The sequence below is a fragment of the Heloderma suspectum genome, chromosome 2 (assembly GCF_057233095.1).
Source record: "Heloderma suspectum isolate Gila_16-S chromosome 2, 16-S_ref, whole genome shotgun sequence".
In the NCBI taxonomy this organism is placed as follows: domain Eukaryota; kingdom Metazoa; phylum Chordata; class Lepidosauria; order Squamata; family Helodermatidae; genus Heloderma; species Heloderma suspectum.
Window position 1 is genome coordinate 229,761,668 of NC_139459.1, and position 26,272 is coordinate 229,787,939.

Sequence of the window (26,272 nt, forward strand, 5' to 3'; positions counted from 1 at the left end):
GAAGCTGAATACCTGGAAGCAGAAGATGCAAAAGCAGTAGGCCCTGCCAGAGGCCTGGCGCTGTGGTAAGCTGAAAGCAGCAGTAGGAGCAGAGACTGGAAAGCCAGAAGTTGAAGCAGTGGTTGTGGTAAGAAAAGCTTGTTTGCTATGGGTACTTTAAAAGGTCAGCACCATTTGTTGCCCCTTCCTCAGAAATTTCAGTATTTCTAAAGAACGCTTTATTCATTACCTTGAGCTCCATTCACAGCCATAACTGCAGCACCTTTTCCATCCACTGTGCTTCCCTTCCCCTCTCCCTAACAGGTCCTCCCAAGAACAAACGTTTCAGAACTCAAACTAATAATTAATAGAATACAGCAAAGCTATCAAAAAGCTGCTAATCTCAATTGATCTCACTTGGTCTACTACTGTCAAAGTCTGCAATCCTGCTCCATTATATTTTGCCATGAGAATAATATTGCATGATTTTCAAAGACTTTCGAAAGACTTTTGAAGAAAGGTTGGGTTCTGTTTCCCAAGCCAATGAAGAAAGGTTCACTCAAACACTCCTGTGGTCCATCAAAAGTGTTTAGTGGTCCATCAAAAGAAGCTGAGACCAAGCCTGCAAACAGCAACCCCATTGGGGTTTGGGAATATGCAATACGAAACAACAAAATAGATAAAGCAATTTTACTTGAGCTTGGAATTCAAAGAAAAACACCCTTGTATAAACTATCAGTGTTTGTATAAGATACAGGTCAAGCTTTCATTTAAGCTCTAAAAAGAAATTATGATTTAACTTTCTTTTTCTGTGCAGTCCTTTTCACTTACTTTTACCTTTCCCAGATACTAAATTCTTTGTACTTTCCTAAGCAAATGAGGTATGTGTATTTATTTGGTTCCACCCTTAAAGGCAGCTTATAAATAATTTTAGATAGAGACAGATAGATTAACCATCCTCTGCCATTCGGAAGAAAGATTCCCAGCCTAAGAGGACTGCACAAAGGAAAGCTACCATTGGTCAAGCTAAATTTAAGTAGTCACTCAGAACTCTGAAAATGGGATGTGAATCTCCCTTCTTCTCTTTGCGGGTGCTTCCAGATGAAGCTTTTATTGCACTATCACCCTGCCTCATTCATGGAACTTTATGGGGGGTCCAGGTAATGACATCTTCCACTCATAACTCCCCCATGTTTTCCCACCACTTCCATCTTTTTTCTTACCGCAAAAAATCTGTTAAGGAAACAAGGCAGAATACTTGCACAACGCTTTCTGAATGTTAGTGCTAGGAGTCCTCAGTCTGGAAGCGCCCAGAGTGTTACAAATGATAACCCCAAAACTTCTACACTGAAAGCAAGTTCTATTAGGCTACTACTACCAGCTTTGCTTCATTTTCTCATGCAGCACTCTGAGCCCTAAAGCTTGGGAAATCAGCCAGGGCTTCAGTTTTCCATGCAGCATTCTGACTTGGATCCTGGGGAATCAGCCAGAAATATTAGTGATTTATCCACCCCATCAATATGATGTACTGAAGAGTTATTCAGTTAATATGGTGTACTGAAGAGTTATTAAATTAAGTTATTAAGTGTTATTAATTAAGAGTTATTGTTTTATGTTATGCTCAAAATCCTACAAGCTAGGCTTCAGCAGTATGTGAACCGAGAACTACCGGAAGTACAAGCTGGGTTTCGAAGAGGCAGAGGAACTAGAGATTGTTCTATTGTTTTATACTAAACAACAAAGGAAGCAGCATATAGAGGGCAAATATAATAAGAACAAGAAAATGAATTATCTCTTTTGCAAATTTATGATGGGGAATATTCTTCGGACATGTGAACGTTCACCAAGTATTTGATATTCTGACAGTGAGATCCTAAACATGTCAACTTGGAAGCAAATCCAACTGAGATTTTAGCTACTTAGTAAGTTTGTTTAGGACCACAGATTTAATCTGCATTTGACAGTATCTGACTGTGCATCATCATCAGATACTGTGCATCATCATCAACATAAATTTCAGCTCTAAATCCAACTCTTCCTTAATTCACCTTCACTTTACTAGTGTGTAGGGGGTCATGGCAGTAACAGTTCCACAGGCCAGAGCACGACTTAAGCACTTGGAGACAAGGTTTTTGCAAATACCAGTAATTCTGATTCATCACACCTGGCATCCACAAGCTGATCAGACCTCCACAAGCAGCACAGAAACTATTGCAATCTCCATTCTAATTGTTGCTGGTCCAAATAGACTAGTAATGTAGGTAGCACAGTGAAAATCAGCAACAGCAGCCAAAATCCCATGGTGGTTGGTATCTCTACTGCTGAGATATCTTCTCCCCAAACATCACTGGGGAAAGCTGACTTCTAGATGAAGCCCTTGAGAAGGGTGGAAGAACGAAACTCGAAACACTTCCTGCCTTTCTCCTACCAGAGGCTCTGCCTTTTTCTTTGCATATCTCACAGTCTTTAATATGAATTGTCCTGGAAACAACCCAGCAAGAACAGTATGTGTTATCTACAAGGGCAGCGTTGTTATCTTGCTGGAACATGGCAGTGTTCTATCTCCATCTTGCTGGCTCCATCAGCAACCAGTATCAGACAGAAATGTGTAAGTAATTGCAAGGAAATTGTGAAGTGAATTATTCACCCTTCTGTGCTTTTAGCTTCTGGTTCTGAGGTTTAGAGCAGAGTCTACTGTTATGCACAGAGCTGAGAAAGGACTGCAGATGTATTGTAATGGAAGATGCTTTTATTTCCTGTTCTTTCACTGCAACACAACACATATGCAGGGAATTCCAGGAAGTATGCACCTTGATGAGCTCTGTGTTTGGGCCAAGCACTTGTACGTTTCCAGGAAGGAAAAAGCAAGCTGGACGAAGCCTCATGGAACTTGGCTCAGCCCTGAGAGGGTGGGGTCAAAGTACCAGGGCCCCACAAGTGGAAGCCCACTTATGCTAATTTGGGAGAATAGCAGGGCTGACCTGGACCTGGAGTACCAGCAGAGCACATAACACTGATTAGAATTCAGCTGTGTAAGCTGCCTGGCCCTAGGAAGATTCAAGATGGAGGAAATGATGGAGGAAATCATATGTCTTCTCGAATAAAAAAGGCTTGGCAGTCTATAACCCCTCATCTTATTCTCAGTCAAAACAAGAGGGATTTGGGAAGTAGTACATTAAAAATACAGCATTTTAAAATCCTCAAAACAGGATAAAATGTGGGGCAGCTGTTTTGTTTCATTTGCAGTTTAAGAATATGTCAGGAGCAATTTCAGAGCTAAAGATCTTTTCCAATGTGTTTGTTTATTTTCTGAAAGGTCCCTTCACAAATCAGTGCTACCACCTCCCTTTTCGTGCTTCTTGTATCTTCATGAAGTGAGTGTGAGCAATATTACAAGCCCACCACTGGTGCTTCTATGTGCCGGGCAGAAACTGACAGATAGCCCTGCCAATGCAGTCCTCAGCCCCGCCCTCTCTGAACTGCTCCTCCTCAAACAGAGAATGCCCAGCATGCAGTTGCCTGCGCTCTCAGGATGGTATTCATGCAGAGATGGAAATCATGGGATAATCAAAATGTCTGGCGCTGAAGCCATGCAACACTAAACATTTCTTAAATAATAGTGTTTCTGACATTTGGAGCCTATGATAAAGTGCACTGCTTGCGTTAGCTGGGATGCATCATTCTAGATGGAAAGCCAGGCACTGTGGAGACACATAATGGCCATGTTTGCAGTACATAATATTCTGGTTGTAGTTAGTTGGTTGAGGGAGATTGGTTCATGTTTTTCACAGCACATCTGTTTTATTCCATCTTCTGCTTCCCATTTTGTTTCTGTATTGGATTGTGCCAGGATAACTGGGCTATCACTTGGGGTTCATTAGCTGAGGTTGCTTATCTGTCACCCTACCATTTTATCATCTTCATCATCTTCATCATCATTTATTTTAATCTCTCACAACCGTTCTACACTGTTGTGCTGCTCTGTGATTTGGGAACAATCACACACACACAAAAAACTGAGAAGGGAAAGTCATATTGACATAATTGTCTCCATCCATAGGTGATACGGCAGCCATAATGTCACACACAATTTTCAAATGGTGAGCTGAAGTAGGAACGATTGCTATTCTTCACAGTGGTACAGTTTAAAGCAAGGTAACACTATACTTACGTGACTTGTAAGATTTTTTTCAAACCATAGAAGGAAGATCACAGTTGACTACAGATAATCTCCGTTACAGAAACATTACCTGTAAGGCAACTTTCAGGTCTGATCTTTTGGACTTGGCTCTGTTCCTGCAGCTAGATGAACCGAACACTGTTAGGATCTTTACAAGTTAGCAGCACAGCCCATTCCTGCCAAACCCATAGTTCTCTTGGGCTACATCACACGCTGTGTGTAGGAGGTAGTATCCTCCAGGGAAGGTCCAAAAGTTGAAGGGGAGGGGAAGAATAGGAAATTGTACCAGTGGATACACTTCATTAAATGGGAATCAGTGTTTTTGCTTGGGTAGCCACTGTGTTCCATCTAATGCACATAGTGAAAACAGAGGCAAGCAAGTCAACAGACATCAGAGCTTCAAGTTAATCTTGTCTCTGTGGAACTGCGTGCTCCATCTGCTTTGTTCTCCAGTTGCAGAGCCAAGTCTCAAAACCCCTTTATAAGAAGCATCTTGATCCCAAACCCTACAGCAGGCCACAACTTCAGCATGAGGTACCAAATGTAAGGGAAAGTGCATAAGAAGAAAGAATGGTGTCATTCATTGAGCATGGGAGCAAAAAACATCCTGCTTTGAGGAGCGGGGGGGGGGGGGAGAGAGAGAGAGAGGGAGAGAGAGAGAGAGAGAGAGAAGTAGTGAATATCCATTCTGTATAGCTAGCTGATCACATCACAGGGTGATAGAAGAGGCAGATGTGTCAACTTTAGGTTTCACTCTGCCCTAAAATCAAATAAATTTAGAGAGAATGGCCACTTATTGATAAACTACTGAATTTTTTCAGAACCTTCCAAAACACAAATGAGGCACATGGCCCCCCATGGTTATCTAGCCAATGCTGAAATGAAGGGGTACAATGAGAAGTCAAAGGACAGCGCATGAAACACCTCACAGACTAGGGAAGCTGCTACCTGGGGTATGATTTTCTAACTTTGGTCTTTTTCTAGCAGAAGTTCTGGCATAATATTTTTCTCTCCCCTGTGTTAAAATGCAACTCAGATAAAACAGGCTAATCCATTAGCAATGATTCCTTCCTCCTCCTAGTACAAGATGTTGAACTCACTGATATTTAGGCCCCGTCCCACCCAATTCTGCAGTTCTACGAGATTATGCTCAGGCTCAATCTGTCCTTGGAGTGAGTTTATTGGTTTTAATATCTTCAAGATCAACTTCAGAGCAGCAAATGGTTCCACGGACGACTGTAAAAATGTTTTCACAGAGCCAGTGCCTGCTTTCTGTGCCAAGTAAGTACAATTTCCTCCAAATGTTCTGCTGCTTTAAGCCTTTCATTGATGGATCCTGCCTTTATCTTTGCAAATTTAGGGTGACTGATCACACAGAGGGGGTGGGGGCTGAGTTAGGGTTCCTGTGCAGGAAACTGTGTGCAGTGGTTCTGCCTTGGAACCATAAATCGGCACGCCACCTGGATGAATCTACCAGAAGACTGGCCTTGGGTTTCATGAGAACCACTTTATACACGATTCTTCCACACAAGAGGCTCCAAGTTCAGGATTAACATGATGCTCTTATTCAAGTCGTTTCATGTGATATGCGTAAACTGCAGGGTGTCCCTAACTGCAGAGGAGACACTTCATCATGAAACCCTGATAGAGAGGGTTCTATATAGAAGTTACTTTGCATTAGGATAGACAGAAAATGAAGTTTATTTGTTCCTTTGGCTCTGGCATCCATTTATTGTATCTCACAACTCTCTTAAGTTTAGAAGAAACCAAAGCCTTGTCAGTGATAGAGGAAAGACTCCTTCCAGACAAAGAACAATGTACCAACTTCTCCTTTACATGTAGATCTTGATTTGGAAAGCATTTTCCATTTATCTTCTTCTTTGGTTCTCACATCAAGAACAGTGCCAAATCCTACTTAACATTTCCTGCCAAAGTCCAACCTCTTCCCCTACTTTTTTTCCCTTTGTATCTATTTTAGACTGTAAGGCACTGTAGCAGAGATCTTTCTATTCTACTCTTTGCACAGGGCTTTGGAGTATTTTTAAAGTTTAATTAATTACCACCAACAACATCCATTTAAACTACTTTTGTCCTGGCTAAATATGTACCGGTTTCCTTAAAACGCCAAGCAGCTGGAGGCTGGAAGTGAAATAGAAGTATGCCTAATTCAATAACCATCTGGTTTTGGCTCACCTGCTTTGTAGCAGTACTGGCAATGGCCAGGTATGACACTAAACCAAGTGAATAATTGTTTCTCCCCCTCAGTCTGGCAGTAGCTAAGGCACATACCAGCAGCCCTTACATGATCAGCTGTGGCTAGAGTGTTGGATTGAAACTGGAGAGGCCCAGGTTCTAGTCCCCACTCGGCCATAAAATTCACTGGGTGACTTTTGGGCTAGTCACTGACTCTCAGCCTAACCTACCTCACAGGGTTGTTGTGAGGATAAAATAGAGAGGAGGAGGATCATGTATTCTGCCTTGGGCTCCTTGAGGGAAAGGCAGGACCTAAATGCAACAAATAAATGTGGCAGATGTGTCATTTATGACAAGTTATACATGGAACCAGAGCCACTGCCATTGTAGAAATCATGCACAGCATGCATATGGAAGCACTAGTTCATCCAAACAGAGCCTCTGTGTGAGTGGGGCCCAGCCTAAAGCCTCGCAGTGGATCTGCCTCCTTCCAAAGTGATTGTGGAACCCGCTATTCTGTATGAACCAGCTCCGTGTTATATCTGCAAAAATAATGTATATTATGCAAGTACAGATCACATGCCCACCAATGATCTGGAAAAATTGGTCAGATGATTTTTATGATTAAGCCACTGATTCAGTAGAGCACAGCTTTAGCAATGACAAGGCCTAATTTGCCGGCACCTGCTTTCTTTGACCCACTGCCTTGGACTTTGTAGAGAAGTGTGATTTGGGCGTCCTCTGCCCTTGCTTCCATGTCTCACACGAAGTGGGAGAGATGTGCATGTCCCTTTTAGACACTTCCCCAGTGTGACTGTCCCTGTACTGGAAGAATATCCATCTACCCAGAGCTGAACATGCATCTCACCCAGGGCTAGCGTCATGATTGGGCACCTGCCAAGGGCCCACAACCCAGCAGGGGCTCACTAACAAGTGCCCCCAGGACTGGCTCCTCCTCTTCACCACTGCAACCTGCTCGTTCAGCTGCCTCTTGCTCTGGCCCTGACAAGGTAGCAGTGAGAAAGAGGAGCAGCAGATGCCACGGCCTGCTGGCTCCCTGGCTCTCTGCCTGTCAAGCAAGGAAGTGGAAGCAATGATGGGAAAGAGGAGGAGGAGCGAGAACAGCTGGTGACAATGGTGGTGAGGAGGTAGATTCACTGAGGGAACGGGCCGATTGAGGGTGTCTTGCCCAAGAGCCCTCAAAAACATGGAGCCAGCACTGATCTCATCCTTTGGATGAGACCCCCAAATATGGGGAGGCAGAGTTGTGCTCTACAGACTGTCTGGAGTGGTTATTGGTCCGTGAAACTTCTGCCAATGTAAGCAGCCTCACTGTGCTTGCTGGAATGAGAGAGTCTGTCTTTCAACAAAGGTGCTGCTGAAGCCAAATCACAAGGCTCTGCTGTGCAAACGGGTTCCAGTACAGTTGGGGTGTAAAGTCAGGGCACCGGAGGATGTGCCTGATGCAAACAGGGAGCTGAAGTGAACAAGCAAAGCTTCATGAACCCTGCAGCAATCCCTGAAAAGCATAACTGCTATTAACCTCATCCTTGGAACAAGACCAAACAAATGAGCCCCCAGTAATATCCTTTCTTCTTGCTGAGCAAGATTGATTGAAAAACAAATTGGCGCAAATAAAGCATGAAATTAGATTAAGGCCTCTCACTTGGGGCTGCCAGGATGGAAATCAAGTCTTGGGCAGGCTTCTGTGGGAGCCAAGGATCTATTAATAAACCTGCCTGTGGCCCTTTCTTGTCCCCACAATCTTACAGCCCAAGCAAACGTATTCCAGGCTATGACATGTCATCATTATAAACAAGCAGGAAGAGTTTTTACTGTGTTTTTTTTCCCTTCCTCACGGATTGCCAAATGATAGTGTACTCATGAAAAGCAGGCTGCTGGGAAATTCAAGAGTTCTTGATTATAGCTACCCTGAAGGATATAGACCGGCAGAGAACTTCCAGTATGCCCAGTTAAAAAGACAAACAGGAAGCCAGCTTTCTGTCTGATCACACAGTAGAGTATCTGCAATGCATCCTCATTTGGAGAAGAAAAACAGGAACAAGATGGAAGTGTTTACTTAAAGGTGAGCTGAATCTTTTAGAAACATTGCAAGACTAGAAAAGATTTAACAATCGACTGTGAGACCTTGTCATGCTCCCTGGGCTCTCCATATCACTACAAAACTATAATTGACCAGGTAAGCAGCTGAGCATACCAGGGGCTGATATTATATATCCCTTTTCCAGACCGATTGTGCAAGAACTACTTCAGTCAAATTTAAACCTTGTTATCTGAAATGTTGTGGTCTCTTTTTTGGGTTACCCACCCATGTCTAACAGCCAACCTTACCTAAAGTAGATACCTGAGACCCAGAAAGGCTGGTTTGGTGGGGGCAGCCAGAGAAATAAAAGATTTCCACCTGGTGGCGGTGGAAAAGGCCGGAGGAAGGGAAGAGCAAAAAGGGATATGGGCACCCTACTTTTCCTGTTCTCCCTTCCACTCATGGAACAGGGCGCTGAAAATCTGCGGCAGCCCTTGTCTCTTTTTCTCTGGAGGCGAACAGAGTAAATTTACATGTGGGACCTCTCATTTTGGAACAACCATTTTATTTTGGCATCATATGTGAACTGCCCACCAACACGCACACCCTAAGAGTGTGCCACAATTATTGAACATAAGAATAGTTTTGTGAAATAGTGGGAAAGTGGTGTATCAAAAATGCATATCTATTTGAAATTAAAATAAGGGAAACCAGAATTTCTTCTACAGGGAGGTGTTTGGGAAGAGAATGGGATGCAGTAGTCAAGGGCACCCACACCTGCTTCCTTGCGTTCCATCTTCTATCAAGATGTCCTATTGTTGCAAAGTAGCCATGTCCACCCACAAAACCAAAGTAGAATGAAAAGGCTCAAGCCCGGGGGGGGGGGGTGCAAAGAACTTTGCTTTGTGTTTGACAGCAAGTCATGGCCCCTGGTGGGCGCCTTCTAACCCTTGCCATGACCTTTGGCATCCTCCATTGTATGGGGGCTCCATTGTGAAATGTTCTTGTTGAAAGCAGGGGGATGGCGTTAACTTGCTGAATGCACTTTGGGTCTATCTCCTGTTCAAGAGAATAACAGGAGAGGCAGGAAACAAGGAGCTGCTGAGATTTTTGTTACTCTTAATATTGGAGCTTGAGATCAAGCATCATCAGAGCATCTCATTTAGAGTCTACTATGGCAGTATTTGTATCTCCCATTTTTGCTGTTTCATCAGGACTCAAAAGGGGAAAATACTAGGTACTTTATATTTCAAAAAGCAGGAGCACAGGAAAGATGTCCCTGCAAGCCCCAGCAATCTGATCGCACCAGAGGAATAGTCCATCTTCTATTTGGATTCTTTGCCTCCGCTCCATTACAGAGTTGCAACATGGTACAAGTCACGGGGACTGGCTGTGGCATCCTTGCAAACAAACTGCAAACTTCTTCAGTCCCTTTGCAATGCTGTTTTGGAAGGCAGCATCCTCTAGGGAATGAAGCCCAGCACTTGGAGTGAGCTGGGCCATGATTCTAAGCTTTGTCTTGTGTTCTGCAACTAAGTACCATCTTTACTTTTCATTTTTTTAAATAATGTCCATGACAAACATAAATGTCTCCTAGGCAACAAGCTTATACATACTTGCTTAGGTAAGTCCAAGTGAGACTTACTCCCAAGAAAATAAGTATAAGGATGAGCTTCCCTGCTCATATTTGGCCTAATGGCTTACCATCTGAAATGGCTACAAACCACCAGCCCCAATATAATTCCAGAATCTGAATTCATTCATATATAATATACAGGCATGCTTCTGCATTTTGCAAAGTATAATAATATTAGAGGCAATGTCAGTCAACACAGCCATACCAGAATCACTGGTTCTCTTTCCTAATCATTAGGAAAATTACCAGAATTCTCTTCCCACTCCCATGCATCTCCCTCTTCATATGAAATTACAAAACTAGGAAACAGAAAGGCCAAGTGCAGTCTATCTCTACGGACAGAGCAAGAATGTTCCCTGCAGTATGTCCTCTGGGCTGTTGTCCTATCCAGCTCTGAACAACCCAAGCATTTGCGTAACTGCATTGTATCACAGCTGTTGCAAATGAAGCATCATGATAGCCAAGATAGAATAGGTCATATCTTACAACATTCTGCTCCTATACTTCGTGGGAAATGTCAGGAACATGATAAGACCTACAGGAAACCCTAGCCCTATAATAGAGCAAAGAATTGTTCCAGTTAATATTTCCAGTGGCTGCCCAGAGTGTGCAGATTGCCTTTTCAACAGCAGCAATTCAATACTTCAGGAAAGAATTTGTGGTCAGAAAGGGCTGACAATAACAACAAGTGGTAGGGGGAAAGCAGCAAGAGAGGATTCAGGTTCATCATCAAAAGAGGTAGGTCATGTTGGACTTCATAACATGGCTTATGTGCCAAGTTCATGACATGGAATAATCGGTTTACATCACTGACACTCTTTAGCTGAAACAATCCGTTTCCAGAGTCACTTAATCCAACAGCACAATCCACTGCTTCAAGCCAGAGCCATACACCAGCCCTTCACAGATCTAGCTAGACAACTTAGAGCACAACGTGCCACAAGCAGAGAGAACAGATGGACTGCTGAAAGGTGCTTACAGAGCAGATAGATGGAGATGACTCACAACAAAACCAAACAAAACCTAAACCAAACATACAATTAAAACAAACACACAGCCCAGAATCGGTGCCATTTGAGTTATGGCAACATTTCTTCCTGAACTCAATTATTTTTTTAGAGTTTATGTACTGCATTCTCTACCACCAAAGTGGCACATGAAATAGTGTACAATCATTATAAAACTCATACTAACATTGAAAACTTCTAAAACCATGATAACAGTAAGCTTAAACAGCAACCACAGAGAAGAAAAACAGCAAAAACCAACTCCCCAACCACTAACTACTGCCAAATGCCATTTTAAAAAGCCACATCTTAACAAGCTTCCAGAAAAACAGTATCGAAGAAATAAAATGTGCCTGTGCTGGCAGAGCATTCCACATGTTGGAGAAGATGCAGCCCTCCATGCTCTATGCTGGAGAAGGTGCAGCCTGGACTGTGTACCATTCTCCCATCCCAGCACCGCCCTGCTGATGAGTGCACAGAGAAGACATATAGGCCTAAGATAATCAGGCGCCAGAATGTATACAGTTTAAAGATCACCACCAGTACTTTGAACTGGACCAGAAGCTAATAGGAATCAATGCCAGTGAAGGTGAGTCAGACTTCGAGTAATGGTTCCTGAGACCTGTCCTTGTCAAGAGACGAACTGCGGTGCCTGAAACTTCCGAACTGTCTTCAGAGGCTGCTCCACTTATTGCAATCGTCAGTGTGATAAATCTGAAGTAAACAGTCCCAGCCACCTCAGTAGTTTTCAAAAGCCTCTCCGGGCTATTCCTGCTCTCCAGCAGCAATATGGGGTCCAGGAGTAGAATTATAAAATGAGAGAGAAGTAAAAATGCCTCGGTTGTTCAGCTTGTTAGATGTTCAGCCATGGCTACTGACTCACTTTGAGTCATTGGCAGAGTGCAATTTTATCAAAGCAAATCAATGCTGAATTGCTTTTCCAGTCAGATATAGAACTTATATACAAAGCAAACTCTGATGCAGAACCAGCGATGAACATATGTTTTCTGCCTTTCACAGCAAAGCTGAACTTGGTTCCTCCTCCATTTGAGATTTTCCTTACCCCGTGTTCTCTAGAAAAAAATGCATGCATTTTTCAGCAGGCTGTGGAGCCACTTTCAGCTTGAATATTTATTTATATCCCACCTTTCCTCCAAATAGCCCAAGGCAGCATTCATGGTCCCCACCCCTTTTTATCCTCACATCAACCCTGGTAGGTTAGACCAAGAGGCAGTGAAAGGCCCAAGCTTACCTAGTGAGCTGGGTCAGAATTTGAACCTGGGTCTCTCTAGTCCTGCTCTGGCACCCTAGCACTCCCCATTTACTCTGAATAAGTTGAGCCAAGCGACACTGCCCACTGCCCAGCTACAAATAGCTTCCCTCTGGGTTCCTTCTTCTCTAGGGTACCACTGTTCAGAGACCCTCTGGTAGCATGATCAGGGCACAGCTAGACTTCAGTGGCAGCCAGCAGCACTTGTGCTAACTGGCAAGTAGCCAAGACACTGTTACCGTCTTTAGGGGAAGGGTGTGGTGCTGAAATACGAAAGGTGCCACACTCCATAGCTGCCAGAACCTTGGCCAGGAAATCAATAAAAATGATAATACAGGAGCTCATCCTCCTTGATTTAAGTGGTGCTTAAGAACTCTTATACAATTGCTGCTGAATGGATATCATACACTGTGGGACCCACCGCCAATCAGATTGCTCAGGTTGGCTGAACTTTCCTTGTGCTGCTGAAGAGAAGGCGCCTTGTGCTACAATCTGCTTCTGAAAAGATGGATTGTTTCATTGTAAATGATATGCAAGGGAATGGATAAATAATAATTTTTAAAATTTCGGCATCCAGGAGATACTGTCAGGTCGCTTTTCATTGGTTGCGGGTTTGAGTGTTTGCTACTCCCTCTCCAGAGTGTTAATAATTCTCTATTAACTGAGAATAAAAACTTACATTCCTGTTGCTTTTAGACCAAATTGAAAGTAGCAGATGACTATGAAAATGAATAATTCTCACAACAATGATATTACTAATATTACACACACACACCCCGCTAAATACAGTATATTAAAAGCCAGTTCTTGGCTTCCATCTCTTTGTCACACTGTTGTGCCACATTCTGGCATGTCTGTGAGACAACGGACAGAGAAACAGACGTTACCTCTCTCCAGCCTTTTCTATACTATAAAGACCCTCTCTCCACTACCCCAACCCATCATAATGATGAGCATCTTGCTAATCACATTTTCAAAAGTCTATTTCTGGCTTCTGCCTCTGTCATGCTGCATCACGACCCAGGGACAGAGGAGGCCGTGCATTTTTGTTCGCCAGTCACGTTGCTCCTTCCTCCTCCCTATCAGGGACTCAGACACCTGTGACAGAAGGTTGGGGAGCCCATCTCATTGACACCGAAGTCCAGATCTCAGTTCCTTCCATCATCATCATCATCATCATCATCATCATCATGGCGATCACTCGTGACCGAGTAAGATTGTCTTCCAAAGATGGAGTCTATATAGATAACTCTTTAAAAGGACTAGACAGATTCATAGAAGATGGGTCAATCAACACATTAATCTCTAGCAGTGGGTCTGCAGGTGGCTGTAAAGGCCGTTTCTGGATCTACACAGCCTCCCACAGTGAGGGCATAGGGTTCCAGGTGGAAGGCGGCCATGATGAGGGTTTGCTTGACGTGCCTTCCGCTGAGCTCGTTTCTCCCTTTCGCTCTGTACTCATGCTTCTTCAAAGTCCATAGCACCTTTAATATAGGCTGACCTCTAGTTGGAACGCTCATGACTTACAGCTTCCCAGTTCTCAATGCTTATGTTACATTTTTTTAGATTAGCTTTAAGAACATCTTTAAATCTCTTTTGCTGTCCACCAATATTCCGTTTTTCATTCATAAGTTGGGATAAGGGTAACTGCTTTGGAAGACAATAATCAGGCATTCGAACAACATGGCCGATCCAGCGAAGTTGATGTTGGAGAATCATTGTTTCAACGCTGGTGGTCTTTGCTTCTTCCAGTACGCTCACATTAATCCGTCTGTCTTCCCAAGTAATTTGCAGAATTTTTCAGAGGCAGCGTTGGTGGAATTTTTCGAGAAGCTGGGAGTGGCATTTATAGATGGTCCATGTTTCACAGGCGTACAGTAAGGTTGGTAGTACAATGGCTTTGTAAACAAGCATTTTGGTCTCCCTGTGAATGTCCCAATCCTCGAACACTCTACGCTTCATTTGGGAGAACGCTACAGTCGCAGAGCTCAGGCGATGCTGAATTTCAGCGTTGATGTCAGCTTTTGTGGAGAGATAGCTGCCAAGATAAGAAAAGTGATTGACATTTTCCAGCATCACAGGAAAGCTGGATTGATGGCACTACAGACGGATTGGTTTGTGCTTGCTGGTAAAGCACTTTGGTTTTTTTGATGTTAAGTGAGAGGCTGAGCTTTTCATGTGCTTCTGCGAAGATGTTTAGGATAGTTTGGAGATTTTCCTCTGAATGTGTGCAGATTACGTTATCATCAGCATATTGAAGTTCTATGACAGAGGATGTAATTACCTTACTTTTTGCTTTCAGCCTACTGAGATCAAAAAGTTTTCCATCTGTTCGATATATGATTTCTACACCAGTGGGAAGTTTCCCTTCAACAAGGTGTAGAATCATAGCGATGAAGATAGCGAATAAGGTTGGAGCAATGATGCATCCCTGTTTAATGCCTGATCCCACTTTGAATGGATCACTTTGAGAGCCATTGTTATCCAAGATTGTTGCCATCATGGAGGAGCTGCAAGATGTTCACAAATTTATTAGGGCATCCGGTTTTCAGAAGGATGGTCCAGAGAGCAGTACGATTTACAGTGTCGAAGGCCTTAGTCAGGTCAATAAACACCATGTACAGGGGTTGGTTTTGCTCCCTTCATTTTTCTTGGAGCTGTCGTGCGGTGAAGATCATATCCACTGTCCCCCTGGAAAGGCAGAAGCCATTTTGGGATTCAGGGAGGATGTTTTCTGAGATAGGTAGAAGGCAGTTTGCGAGGATCCTTGCCAGGATTTTGCCTGCTGTAGCTAGAAGGGAGATGCCTCGATAGTTTTCACAATCTGTTCTATCACCCTTTTTAAAGAGAGTGATAATTATGGCATCCCTGAAGTCTGCTGGGATCTCCTCCCTCATCCAGATTTTTTCGATGAGCTTGTGAAATTGTTGTGTAGCTTCAGGCCCACCTTCTTTAAAGACTTCAACAGGGATCCCATCGGGTCCACTAGCTTTATTATTTTTCATTTGGTTAATGGCTTTACTGACTTTCTCCAAACTAGGGGATACTGCAAGCTCAACTCTGGTTTGCTTTTGTGGGATTTGTGAGAAACCCTCATCAGCCACAATAGAATTATGGTTAAGGAGGTTGTGGTAATGTTCTTTCCAACGCAGTGCAATAGACTCTTTGTCCTTTAGAAGTTCAGCACCATCTATTGAGCATAAGGGGTTTGTACCATGGTTTGTTGGTCCATAGATGGCCTTTGTGGCATTAAAAAAGCCCCGTGCGTCATGGGCATCTGCAAAATGCTGGATTTCTTGAACTTTCTTTATCTACCAGGTGTGCTAAAGTTCTCTAGTTCTTCTTTGGACCTCAGCCTTTGCACTTGCATAGATTATTTTCTTAGCGGCACAGCTGATGTCTTTTTGCCATATTGGAAAGCTTTCCTTTTCTTATCAATAATATGTTCAATCTCCCTATCATTCTCATCAAACCAGTCCTGATGTTTCTTAGTTTGGTATCCGATAGTTTGTTCACAGGCTGCGATAATGGAAGTCTTCAGTTTATTCCAGTGTTCCTCAACATTTTCAGGGGTTTCCATAGGTAGATGTTCCTTGAGGGTTGTTTGAAAGCAGGCTCGCTTAATAGGGTCTTGAAGGGCTTGGGTGTTCATTTTACGCCTTGGTTTTCTTCCTTGGAGCCTATGTTGAGGGACAATCTTAATGGTAATCATGGAATGAATTAATCAATGGTCTGTCCAGCAGTTGTCAGCACTCATCTTGGCTCTAGTGAGGAGTACATCACAGCGATCTCTGGCACGGACAATTACATAATCTAGAAGATGCCAGTGCTTCGATCAGGGGTGCTTCCATGATGTTTTAAATTTATTTTTCTGACAAAAAAGTGTGTTGGTAATGACAAGATTATGCTTTGCACATTTAGTCAGAAGTAGAATTCTATTCTGGTTGCTATTGCCGACTCCTTTCCCAACAGTCCCTGGCCACAAATCAAAATCACGCCCAACTCTTGCATTGAAATCACCCAGGTGGATGATTTTATCCTCCTTAGGTATCTCTGATAAGATGGTGTCCAGTTGGGAATAAAAAAATTTCTTTGATGTCTTCATCAGCATCTAATGTTGGTGCATAGGCACTTAGAATAGTTGCCTGCTGGTTTTTGGCAAGTTTTATTCGGAGGGTTGAGAGTCGTTCATTAATGCCAGTAGGAACTTCTGACAAGAGAAGATCATTTTTAATAGCAAAGCCTACTCCATGTTTTCGTCATTCTTGTTCAGGCAGTCCTTTCCAGAAGAAGGTGTAACCTCCTTTTTCTTTCTTCAGTTGTCCCTCTCCTGCTCTTCGCGTTTCTTGGAGTGCTGCTATGCCAATGTTAAAATGTCTCAGCTCCCTTGCAATGATGGCAGTCCTGCGTTCAGGGCGTTCACTATCTGTATTGTCCAGCAGTGTCCGTATATTCCATGTTCCAAAGTTCATTTGTCCATACTTCCATACTTCTTGCCAGTGATGGCTTCCACAAGCTGTGGGCTAGGGAAGAGTTTCCCACCCCACCATACCTACCATCCTGACTGGCATGCTGCTAGTTATCAACATTTGAGGCCCTTTGACATATTGTTGTGTTTTATGTGTTGCACTTTACTGCAATTTTATTCAGGGCCAAACCAAGACATTTTGCTGCCTGAGGTAGAGCAGCAAATGGCACCCCCCCCCCCACAACACACACAGAAGTCAAGGTACATAGTACCTCAGGACAGCCAAGTTATGTGTCACTGTAAGCAAAAAATCCCGCAGGCACCCCACCCCTTGCTGGTAAAAATACAATAATAAATTATATAACTAACAATTTGCTGCCCTTTCATGACACCCCAAATCAGCTGCTACACTCTGCCTGATGATAAAGCAGCCTTGTTTGGCATTTTTAACTTTCTGTTCTACAACAGTATTTATTATAGAACTACTCGACAACAGTATTTTTAACTTTCTGTTCTACAATGTTGTAGAACTTTCTGTTCTACAACTTTGTAAGCTGCCTAGAGAACTTTGTTATCAGGCTGCCTAAAAATAACCTCCCTCCCCAAATAAATAAAATTAGCATCCCTAGCTTGATTTTTTAAATGTTAGTTTCAAGGGATGACAAACAGTTTTACAAGAATATGAAGATAACCAAGAAGTGAAACCAACAATCCAAGGTCCACCAGACAGAACTCTCCCTGCTTATATATATTAACTTAAGGGGTTGCAGTTCCGGAGTTCCGGAGGGAGAACCATGCTAAGTGCCACACGGCAACATCATTGAAACTGGTTCAGCCCTTTTCTTGTTATCTTTCTACCATCTCAGCAAACACTGCAGAAGACAACAGAATGTTCATGTGAGAAACATGCATCAGAACTCACTTTGCTTGTCACACCTCCTTCCTAGGCAACTATGTAGTAAACAGCCTCAGAATAGGAGCTGAGTTATAGGGCAGGCCTCTCCCTCCTAGCCTGACTGGCATCTTAAGTCCATTTGACTGGGTCATGTGAGGCTCCTTTAAGTCAGCTGACTACCTGGATCATACCCAGCCAGATGTCTACACATTCTAGAAAGGGATATATGTAGTAATACATTATTTTTATACAATACTACCTAAATTATCTTTCTTTTGCTGGCTGAAAATCAACCCTTGACCTTTAATTTTATTTATTATATTCTAAAAGAAACATAGGTAACCTTTATTATGACCCCAACCCCCTACAGTAAAAAGCCTTGAATCATTTTCAGCCTCAATAGGTGAATCCAGACTTAGTCATACTTAGAGTAGGCTCACTAAAATCAGTAGTACTTTAGTAATGACTAGTCCCATTAATTTCAATGGGTCTACTTTAAGCACTTCTCTAAGCACGACTCTAAGTCTGGGTTATTGTGGCTATAATCCTGGCAGTAAACCTATCCTGTCATAGAAGCAGAACATTTTGCCAAAAGTTGAACAGGCTAAAAACAAAAGAATAACATACCTGCGGGTTCTTCTGTGCTGCTGGCCACAGTTGTGGGAGGAACAACAGGAATCTCTGTGGGGAAGAAGACAAAATGGACAGGAAAAGAGAAAAATAAACAAGAAAGGGTGGAATTGTTATTTCCTCCAGCTAAAGAATATATGTTGTCACAGGACAAGGTGGGTGACTACAAAAGTTATCATGTCATGGAAGAAAAACGATGGTGTGAATAAAGCTTCAGTGGCCAGAGGGGGTATTCCACAACTGTATGTGTAGAGCAGTCTTTCCCAACATGGTACCCTCCAGATGTTTGGATGACCACTCCCATTGTCCCTGACCTTACTGGCTGAGGCTGGTGGAAGTTGTTGTCCAAAACATCTGAATGACACCATGTTGGGGAAGGATGGTGTGTAGACCATAGTTCAGCACTGGTCTAAAGTTTTCCTTCACCATTCATATCTAGTTGTTTTCAAGACCAGCTGCCCCTACTTATCATAGCAAACAGTAGTAATGCCTCAATTAATTTTGATGGATTAGGACTGCATCAAAGAAGAGTAACACATGTGTTTCCTGGAGCAGTGTCTGTTTCTAGGAATGAACTGTCCCTCATTATACGAACTTGAAGATGCATCACCATAATACATTGTTGGTTGTGATTCCAATCCAGGAGATCAGGGGAGCTCAAGGCAACATACATAGGGTTGTCTCATCCAGGCTCAGCTTCACTTCAACTAGGTTGCTGCATTGTATGCCTGCTTCACTTCAACTAGGTTGCTGCATCATCTACATTCAGACCACTTATACTTTAAGAAGAAACAGTACCAGAGTATGATTTTTGGTGTATATTCCAGATCATTAGAAATGCATGCTGACAACCTGTTCAGAGTCCCCTACAAAGACTTGATTCTTTCAACCATGACCTTTTTCTGCATTAGTGTTAAGGAAACAGGGTGGTGAGTGGGAAGGATACGGCTGTTCCACGCTTCTTTTTTGCTTTCCAAAGTTGCAATAAATTTCATTTTTCTCTTTAAATCAATATTTCTTAAAGGCGGATAGAGACAGGGCCTGGTACAACAGTGTTAAGATCTACTGCATCATAAATCTAACTAGCAACAGCAATGACAACAGGCAGCAGCAGCAGCAGGAGGAGAAACCAGGAAAGGTGAATAGGGAATAGTTGCTACACTCTTGTGATCCTACTACAACTAGCAGCTAATGAACAAATTTAATATGTAACAGGTTTTTGTTTTGTTTGTTTGTTGTAAAAAAACATTAATAAATACTGTTTTCCCACACAACTCATGGCTAGCCATTGGGACTCCCTGACATCATGGATAGTGTGGCCACTGTAGTGTGAGTGAGAAACAAAACACCGGACGGGGCTATGCTGATGCATGAAAGGGTGGGATTATGCAGCTAGGAAAGGGCTGGATTCTCAAACACACCTACTAGGCTCACCTAAGGGCAGGAAGCAGGGTTTGCCCCCACCCAGTATTATTCACAAGTGCACCCCTTTACTTTCTCCCATACAAGTGAATGGATACTATCAGATTCTATAGTGAAATGCTTTAGTTGGGGACACTATTGCAGCAAGAATAAAACTTGCCCTCCACCCCAACACTGGGCAAGGTGGGCAGGTTCCCACTAACAGGGATGAGGCTGAGTGACTCACATTTTAAACCCTGAATTCAGGAAGCTGCATGTTGTTAGGTGCAGAATTGGATTTCCGGGTGCTATGGTTCCTTTCAGTAGTGTTCTGCCAAAAGGGCACATACAGTGGAAATGATGTTCATGAGTAGAGGCCACTCAGATCTGATACATATATCACATTGTTTAGATCTTCATGTGAATGGTTTGAATTGAAGAAGAATGCCCACAGGAGACTGCACAGCTACATCTGTAAAAAGATCCTCCCCCCCATCTCTCTCTCTGTCTTTACCACACCCAGGTAACAGAAGTAGCCATGAGTCCCCCTCCAATGTTACACTGGATGTGTGAGCATATGATACATGCAAGTGGCTAATTAAGCAAGTTAAGACACATTCATTATACATTAATTGGCTGTGAGATGGGAAATTTTGCAGAATTGGAACCTGCAGTTTTCTGCCATTGCTGTAGTCCTCATTTTTAATGGGTGAACATACAGCTCCTTTTAACAATTTGGTACAGGACCCTGGTTGTATGATTATCTGAACTCGTAGATTTACCTAGTCTGTTACTAATTCTTGGTTTGATAGTAGCTCTTAACAATGATGGATCCCAGGCACTCTGATGCTTATAGAGGTGTTTGTGTTTTTTTAATTACACTTGGAGTCCTACCTCAAGCATAATTAAAAATAGTAGTGATTTATTGCTGGCATGGCTAGAAAAAAGGAAGTGCTAAAGGGGTATCTACCATACAGCATATGACATTTTGAACCTTGCAACTTTTTGTTTAAATGGTCATTTGTTTGTAGTCACATTGCCTAACTGGTGTGAACAATGAGAGAGAGAGAGAGAGGAGAGAGAAAGAATCCATCCATATATTTACATACATAAATACATGAAAAAATGCACAATGAACCCCGGACACACAATACACAGGGCCACTGCACACATTATAGCTTTACAGTTTAATGGATACACATTACAGAGTCACACTGTGTAGCCACTAAAACTTTTCTAGTTTCCAAGTTCACATAGGTCTTTCCTTGCTATTGGCCCCAGCTCTCCACTGTGCATTTCCACTGTGTACATGAGATGGGGGGAGAAAGTGAATGGGTTTGAAAAATTACAGCTTTAGTGGGCTCACAACATGGATCAATAACAAGCACCCATGAAAACTGTAATGCATGAGTGGCCAGCTGTCTGCCTAGTTCAAACATTAAGTGAGTCTATCCAATCAGGTGTTAGTAAACAGGCCAGACTCAGGATTAATTATGTTATGGTACAGACATCAGAAAGAGCATCCACCTACTTATGCAGGGGGCAATGGGAGATCTGCTTTGCTGGTAACCTTTGGCACATCGGTTGCAAGTGATGCCCGTCACGCCATCTTTGCAGGGACATTGCCCTGTGGTTTGATTACAAGTTTTTCCAGCTGCACCCACGGGATGGCAATCACATGCTGTGGGGGGAACACACAAGAGGATCAAAGGTGAAGGGTTGTGGAGGAAGGAAGGAAGGTTTTTCCAAAAAGAATATGCATTATCAATTAGCAACAGTAACTAAAGGCAACAGGGATCTACCAGAGCTACTGGGATGGGATGAGAGCAGCCAGTGCTGTAGGTCTTCGCCCTTGATTGCAGCTGACATCTCTTCCTATATGAGTGCTTTAGAAGCACAGCAACCTTCCCCAGAACATCTGAAAGGAAAGTGATGGCTGATTGGTGTGAGCCTTTACATTACACCACATGAGAGCCTTTTGCAAGATTATTCATCAAATAGTACGTTTTAAGGCAGACATTTACTATTCCTGGGTGGACTTGCCTAGTGGATGTCAATACTACACCTGTTTGAACCCAGGATTATTTCTCCACACAGTCAGTCCAATTTCTGCATCTCCACACCTTGTTCAGTCCTTCCGTCATTGACAACAGAAACTCTTCCAGCCTCACTATCAAATCGCAATCATCAAAGCTGGTGAGGGCAGGAAGAGGAGGAACAGTTTCCTCATCTCTCTAAGTCATTGAAACACCAGTTATTGTTTAGCACATCATTGGAACATTCACTAAAATGAGTGGATCTTTATAGATTGTGATTCATTCCACTGACTAGAGAAATTCCTGCTGAGGAGACTACATAATTACAAACACAAAGAGAGCTCTGCTGGATCCAACCAAAGGTCCATCTAGTCCAGCATACTGCTTCCCATACTGGCCAACCAGATGTCCCTTGGGGACCCACAAGTAGGGCATGAAAGCAATAGCCCTCTCCCACTGCTGCTTCCCAGCAGAGGGTACTCAAAGACATGCTGAATCTGAAACCTGAAGGCTTCATTTGGCCATCTTGCCGAACAGCCATCACTTTTTCTGACAAGCCCTGATCTTTTCAAACCTAACTGCAGGAACTTTTGCATACTTTTTGAGAAGATTTCCTTTAGCTTTTAGGATTAAGCTGCCTACTAAGTCTGGACCTGCATGAATATGAGGAGTCTTCATCCCATACATTGAGAGTTTCCAAGGAGCATTTGGAACTAGCTGTTTACTAAACCAGAACCTACATGATCCAGATTTTTTCCCATGTCATTATCAATAATAGATACAGATTCTATATGATATAGTCCTTGAGACATTTTTGATGTGCATGAAATATTGACAGCACAATCCCATACACGTTTACTCAGAAAGAAGATCTACTGAATTCAATGGCTTCCTCCTATGCAAGTGGGTATAGGATTACAGCTCATAATAATCAAGTATCAGTGACCGCATTTTTATTGGTGTTGCATGTCTCTTTGGGGAAATCCAGTATGTTTCAGCAACAGTCATGTATAACATCATCCAGTATTTAGTGTTTGTTGATTTTTGCCAGCTCCCATCTTAACTCTTGGGTTGGATGTACATTTAGTCATTCTTTTTAGTTCAATGGGAGAAGTTAGTCATGATTAAATTAAGTCCCCTTGATTTCAATGGGAGTATTCTAAGCAAGATTAACTCTGGATCCAACCCTTCTGTTTTCCCTTTTGGGATGGACTTTTTTTTGGGGGGGGGGCTTTCGTTGTTGCTTTCCAATTGAAATGATCTCTAGATTCCCAGTGTCACAAAGGTGTGAGTCACAACTCAAACACAGTGAGTGAGGGCCAGTTCACATGACATGGTGAGTTAGCTGTGGTGTGTGTGGGGTAAATGCAGCCACCATTTTGAATATGTGACCTCCTATTGGGGTGATTGGCAGTTGTCGCATGTCATGCTAACCCAGCCATTGTGGGTGAATCGAGGGTTAAACAATCCACACTTAACCCAACTACTAATCAAGGGTTAAGTGTGGGTGGTTTAACCCCCAATTAACTCACAATGACTAGGTTTGCATGACATGCTGCAACCCCTGTTCGCCATGATCAGAGATCACACATTCAAAACGGTGGCTGCATGCATCCTACACATGCCATGGATAATCGTGGGTTAATTAATCAATGATAACCCACTAAGCCATGCAAACCATGTTTGAATGTACCACCTCTAATTTTATTTCTAGGCCCAGCCTTGAATTTAGTCTAGGGCTCCCCACCCCACCCCCCAGCCCACTTCCTTTTCTTTTTGGTCTTTCACTAGGAGGCTCATAGTCTTACGTTTAGAAGACCCATTATCAACCAGTCAACAATGTTAACACATGCTGGGATATGTCTAACCAAAAACAGGTTAGACAAGCCAATTCACCAAAAATGCATTTTTTAAATCTCTGTCACAATAATTTTCAGTCACTAATCTCTATGTGTACATCTATTGAGATATGCAGAAAATAAGAAGGCCTCTGTCAAGCTAGATATAGATTTAGAATGTGACTAGTTAACATGAGTATGAGTAACATAGGGGACTTGCATACTTCGAAATTAGCACCTTTTTGTTACATAGGAAGCTGTACCTTTGTAAAGACCAAAGTTCAGTATTCCAACCAATGTGCTACTTAGATGCATGATTTTACACCATGCAGTGCTTCTTCAGAGGTCAATTGCCTAAATTTATGTTACACCTTTTCACTAATCAACATCATTTTGGCTTATGAGCTCTCCGTACCTATGCATTGCACATAGTCAATGTGGTGCCCATGGGCAACAATGTGCCCCCAGACATTTTTCTTGGCACCCACTAAGGTACCCTGCCCCTCCCACTTTTTTCTTCAATTAACACATTTTCTTACTGGCAGCTGTGAAATAGGTTTCACTTGGTGTTGAAAGCTGTGGGTGCAGAGGAGTTTAGTATGTTGGGAATCAGACCACGCCCATGCCTTCTACTCAGTCTTTGGGGCAGGTTACTTGTCCTTTGTCATGCCTCTCACGACAGCCATTTTATGGTGGTGCCCAGGACAGTTTCTCAAATTGCCACATGTGCCCATGGCCCAAATCAATTGCCTCCCCAATATATTGTATGCGTAACTTTTTCAGATCTGTATTTTACCACTGTGAAGGTATTAAAAAGCTAAAGCTATGACAAACCCAGACAGCATAGTAAGAAGCAGAGACATCACCTTGCCGACAAAGATCCATATAATCAGGCTGGTATACCAACTACGTCCTTATCTGGACAGAGATAGCCTAGCTACAGTTATCCATGCTCTGATAACTTCTCGTCTGGATTACTGCAATGCGTTATACATGGGGCTGCCTTTGAAAATGGTCCGGAAACTTCAGCTGGTCCAAAATAGGGCAGCAAGATTGTTAACAGGGACTGGCCTGCGAGCTCATATTACGCCAGTACTTTTCCAGCTGCACTGGCTGCCAGTCCATTTCCGGGCCCGATTCAAAGTGCTGGTGTTAACATTCAAAGCCCTTAACGGCTTGGTGCCAGGTTACCTGAAGGATCGCCTCCTCCCATATGTGCCTGCCCGGACCTTAAGATCATCAGCAGCAGCCCTTCTTTGTGAACCCCTGCCAAAGAAAGTGAGGCGGGTGGCTACTAGGAGGAGGGCTTTTTCTGTTGTGGCACCCTGGCTCTGGAATAAGCTCCCTAGTGAGGTTCGCCTGGTGCCTACATTGTATTCCTTTCGGCGCCAGGTGAAGACATTTTTATTTTCCCAGGCATTTTAGCATTTTAGCTTTCTAAATTTTTATCTTTGCTGTTTTAAATCTGTATTTTAAACTCCTGCACTGCTGCTAGGTTTTATTGTGGTTGTATTGTTATATTGTGGTTTTAATGTTCTATATATTTTAAATTGTTTTATTGTGTGTTGTTTGGTTTTAATTTTTGTGAACCGCCCAGAGAGCTTCGGCTATTGGGTGGTATAGAAATGAAATAAATAAAATAAAATAAAATAAAATAAATCAAAGCTATGGTTTTCCCAGTAGTAATGTATGGCTGTGAGAGCTGGACTATAAGGAAGGCTGAGAGCAGGAGAATTGATGCTTTCGAACTGTGGTGCTGGAGAAGACTCTTACGAGTCCCCTGGACTGCAAGGAGGTCAAATCACTCCATCCTAAAGGAAATCAACCCTGAGTGCTCATTGGAAGGACAGATACTGAAGCTGAAGCTCCAATATTTTGGCCACCTAATGCGAAGAGAAAAGTCACTGAAAAAGACCCTGATGCTGGGAAAGATTGAAGGCAAAAGGAGAAGGGGACGGCAGAGGATGAGATGGCTAGATAGCATCACCGATGCAATGAATATGAACTTGAGCACACTCCGGGAGAGAGCGCAGGACAGGAAGGCCTGGCGTGCTATGGTCCATGGGGTCACGAAGAGTCGGACACGACTGAACGACTGAACAACAACAAGGTATTAAAAATGGAAGATATGTATAACTGGCTTAGAAACGACTGAAGATTCTCATTTCTTAACATATTGTGTTATTTGGTTATTTGGCTACAGCAACTATATTGTCACTAAATACACTATTCACTGAACCCTTTCTTCACAAGTAGGGACAGTGGTGGAGAACGCACATATGTATGCATGTTCAATCCACATCACATGTTATGTTGTAGAAGCAGTGGTGTGTGAAACACTCAGACTCCCCAACCATGTGAGGGAAGGGATGATTGTGGTCCACATTCTGATTATACAGTATGTTAATACTGGCACCTCACTATTGTCGTAAGGGTGTTTCCTGTTCTTTGGATCTGTCTTTCTATTAGAAGTCCTACTTCTAATGGAATTCAGTATGATTTTCACACAAGGAAGTGTGAACAGAACTGAAGCTCAGGTCTTGGTTCTACTACTATGAATTTCTCCATGAGGTTGTCAGCCTTTCTCATTTCCCCTAAAATTCCACATTCAATGTTCTTGTGGGAATTCATACAAACCACGTGTGAAATTTATTGTCTCCACTTCCATTCTTTAGATTCCCGTTATATTAATATT

The 26,272-nt window shown here is 42.8% G+C and overlaps 1 protein-coding gene across 1 annotated transcript in view; it reads right to left on the reverse strand.

The window, feature by feature from the left end:
* Positions 1–26,272, reverse strand: part of NTN1 (netrin 1) — a 187,527-nt gene that overhangs the window by 24,742 nt on the left and 136,513 nt on the right. The window contains exons 4-5 of the mRNA XM_084838360.1: positions 21,235–21,384; positions 18,300–18,353 (exon numbers count right to left, since the gene is read on the reverse strand). Coding sequence (XP_084694486.1) covers positions 18,300–18,353; positions 21,235–21,384 — 204 coding nt within the window. The remainder of the gene's footprint in view (positions 1–18,299; positions 18,354–21,234; positions 21,385–26,272) is intronic.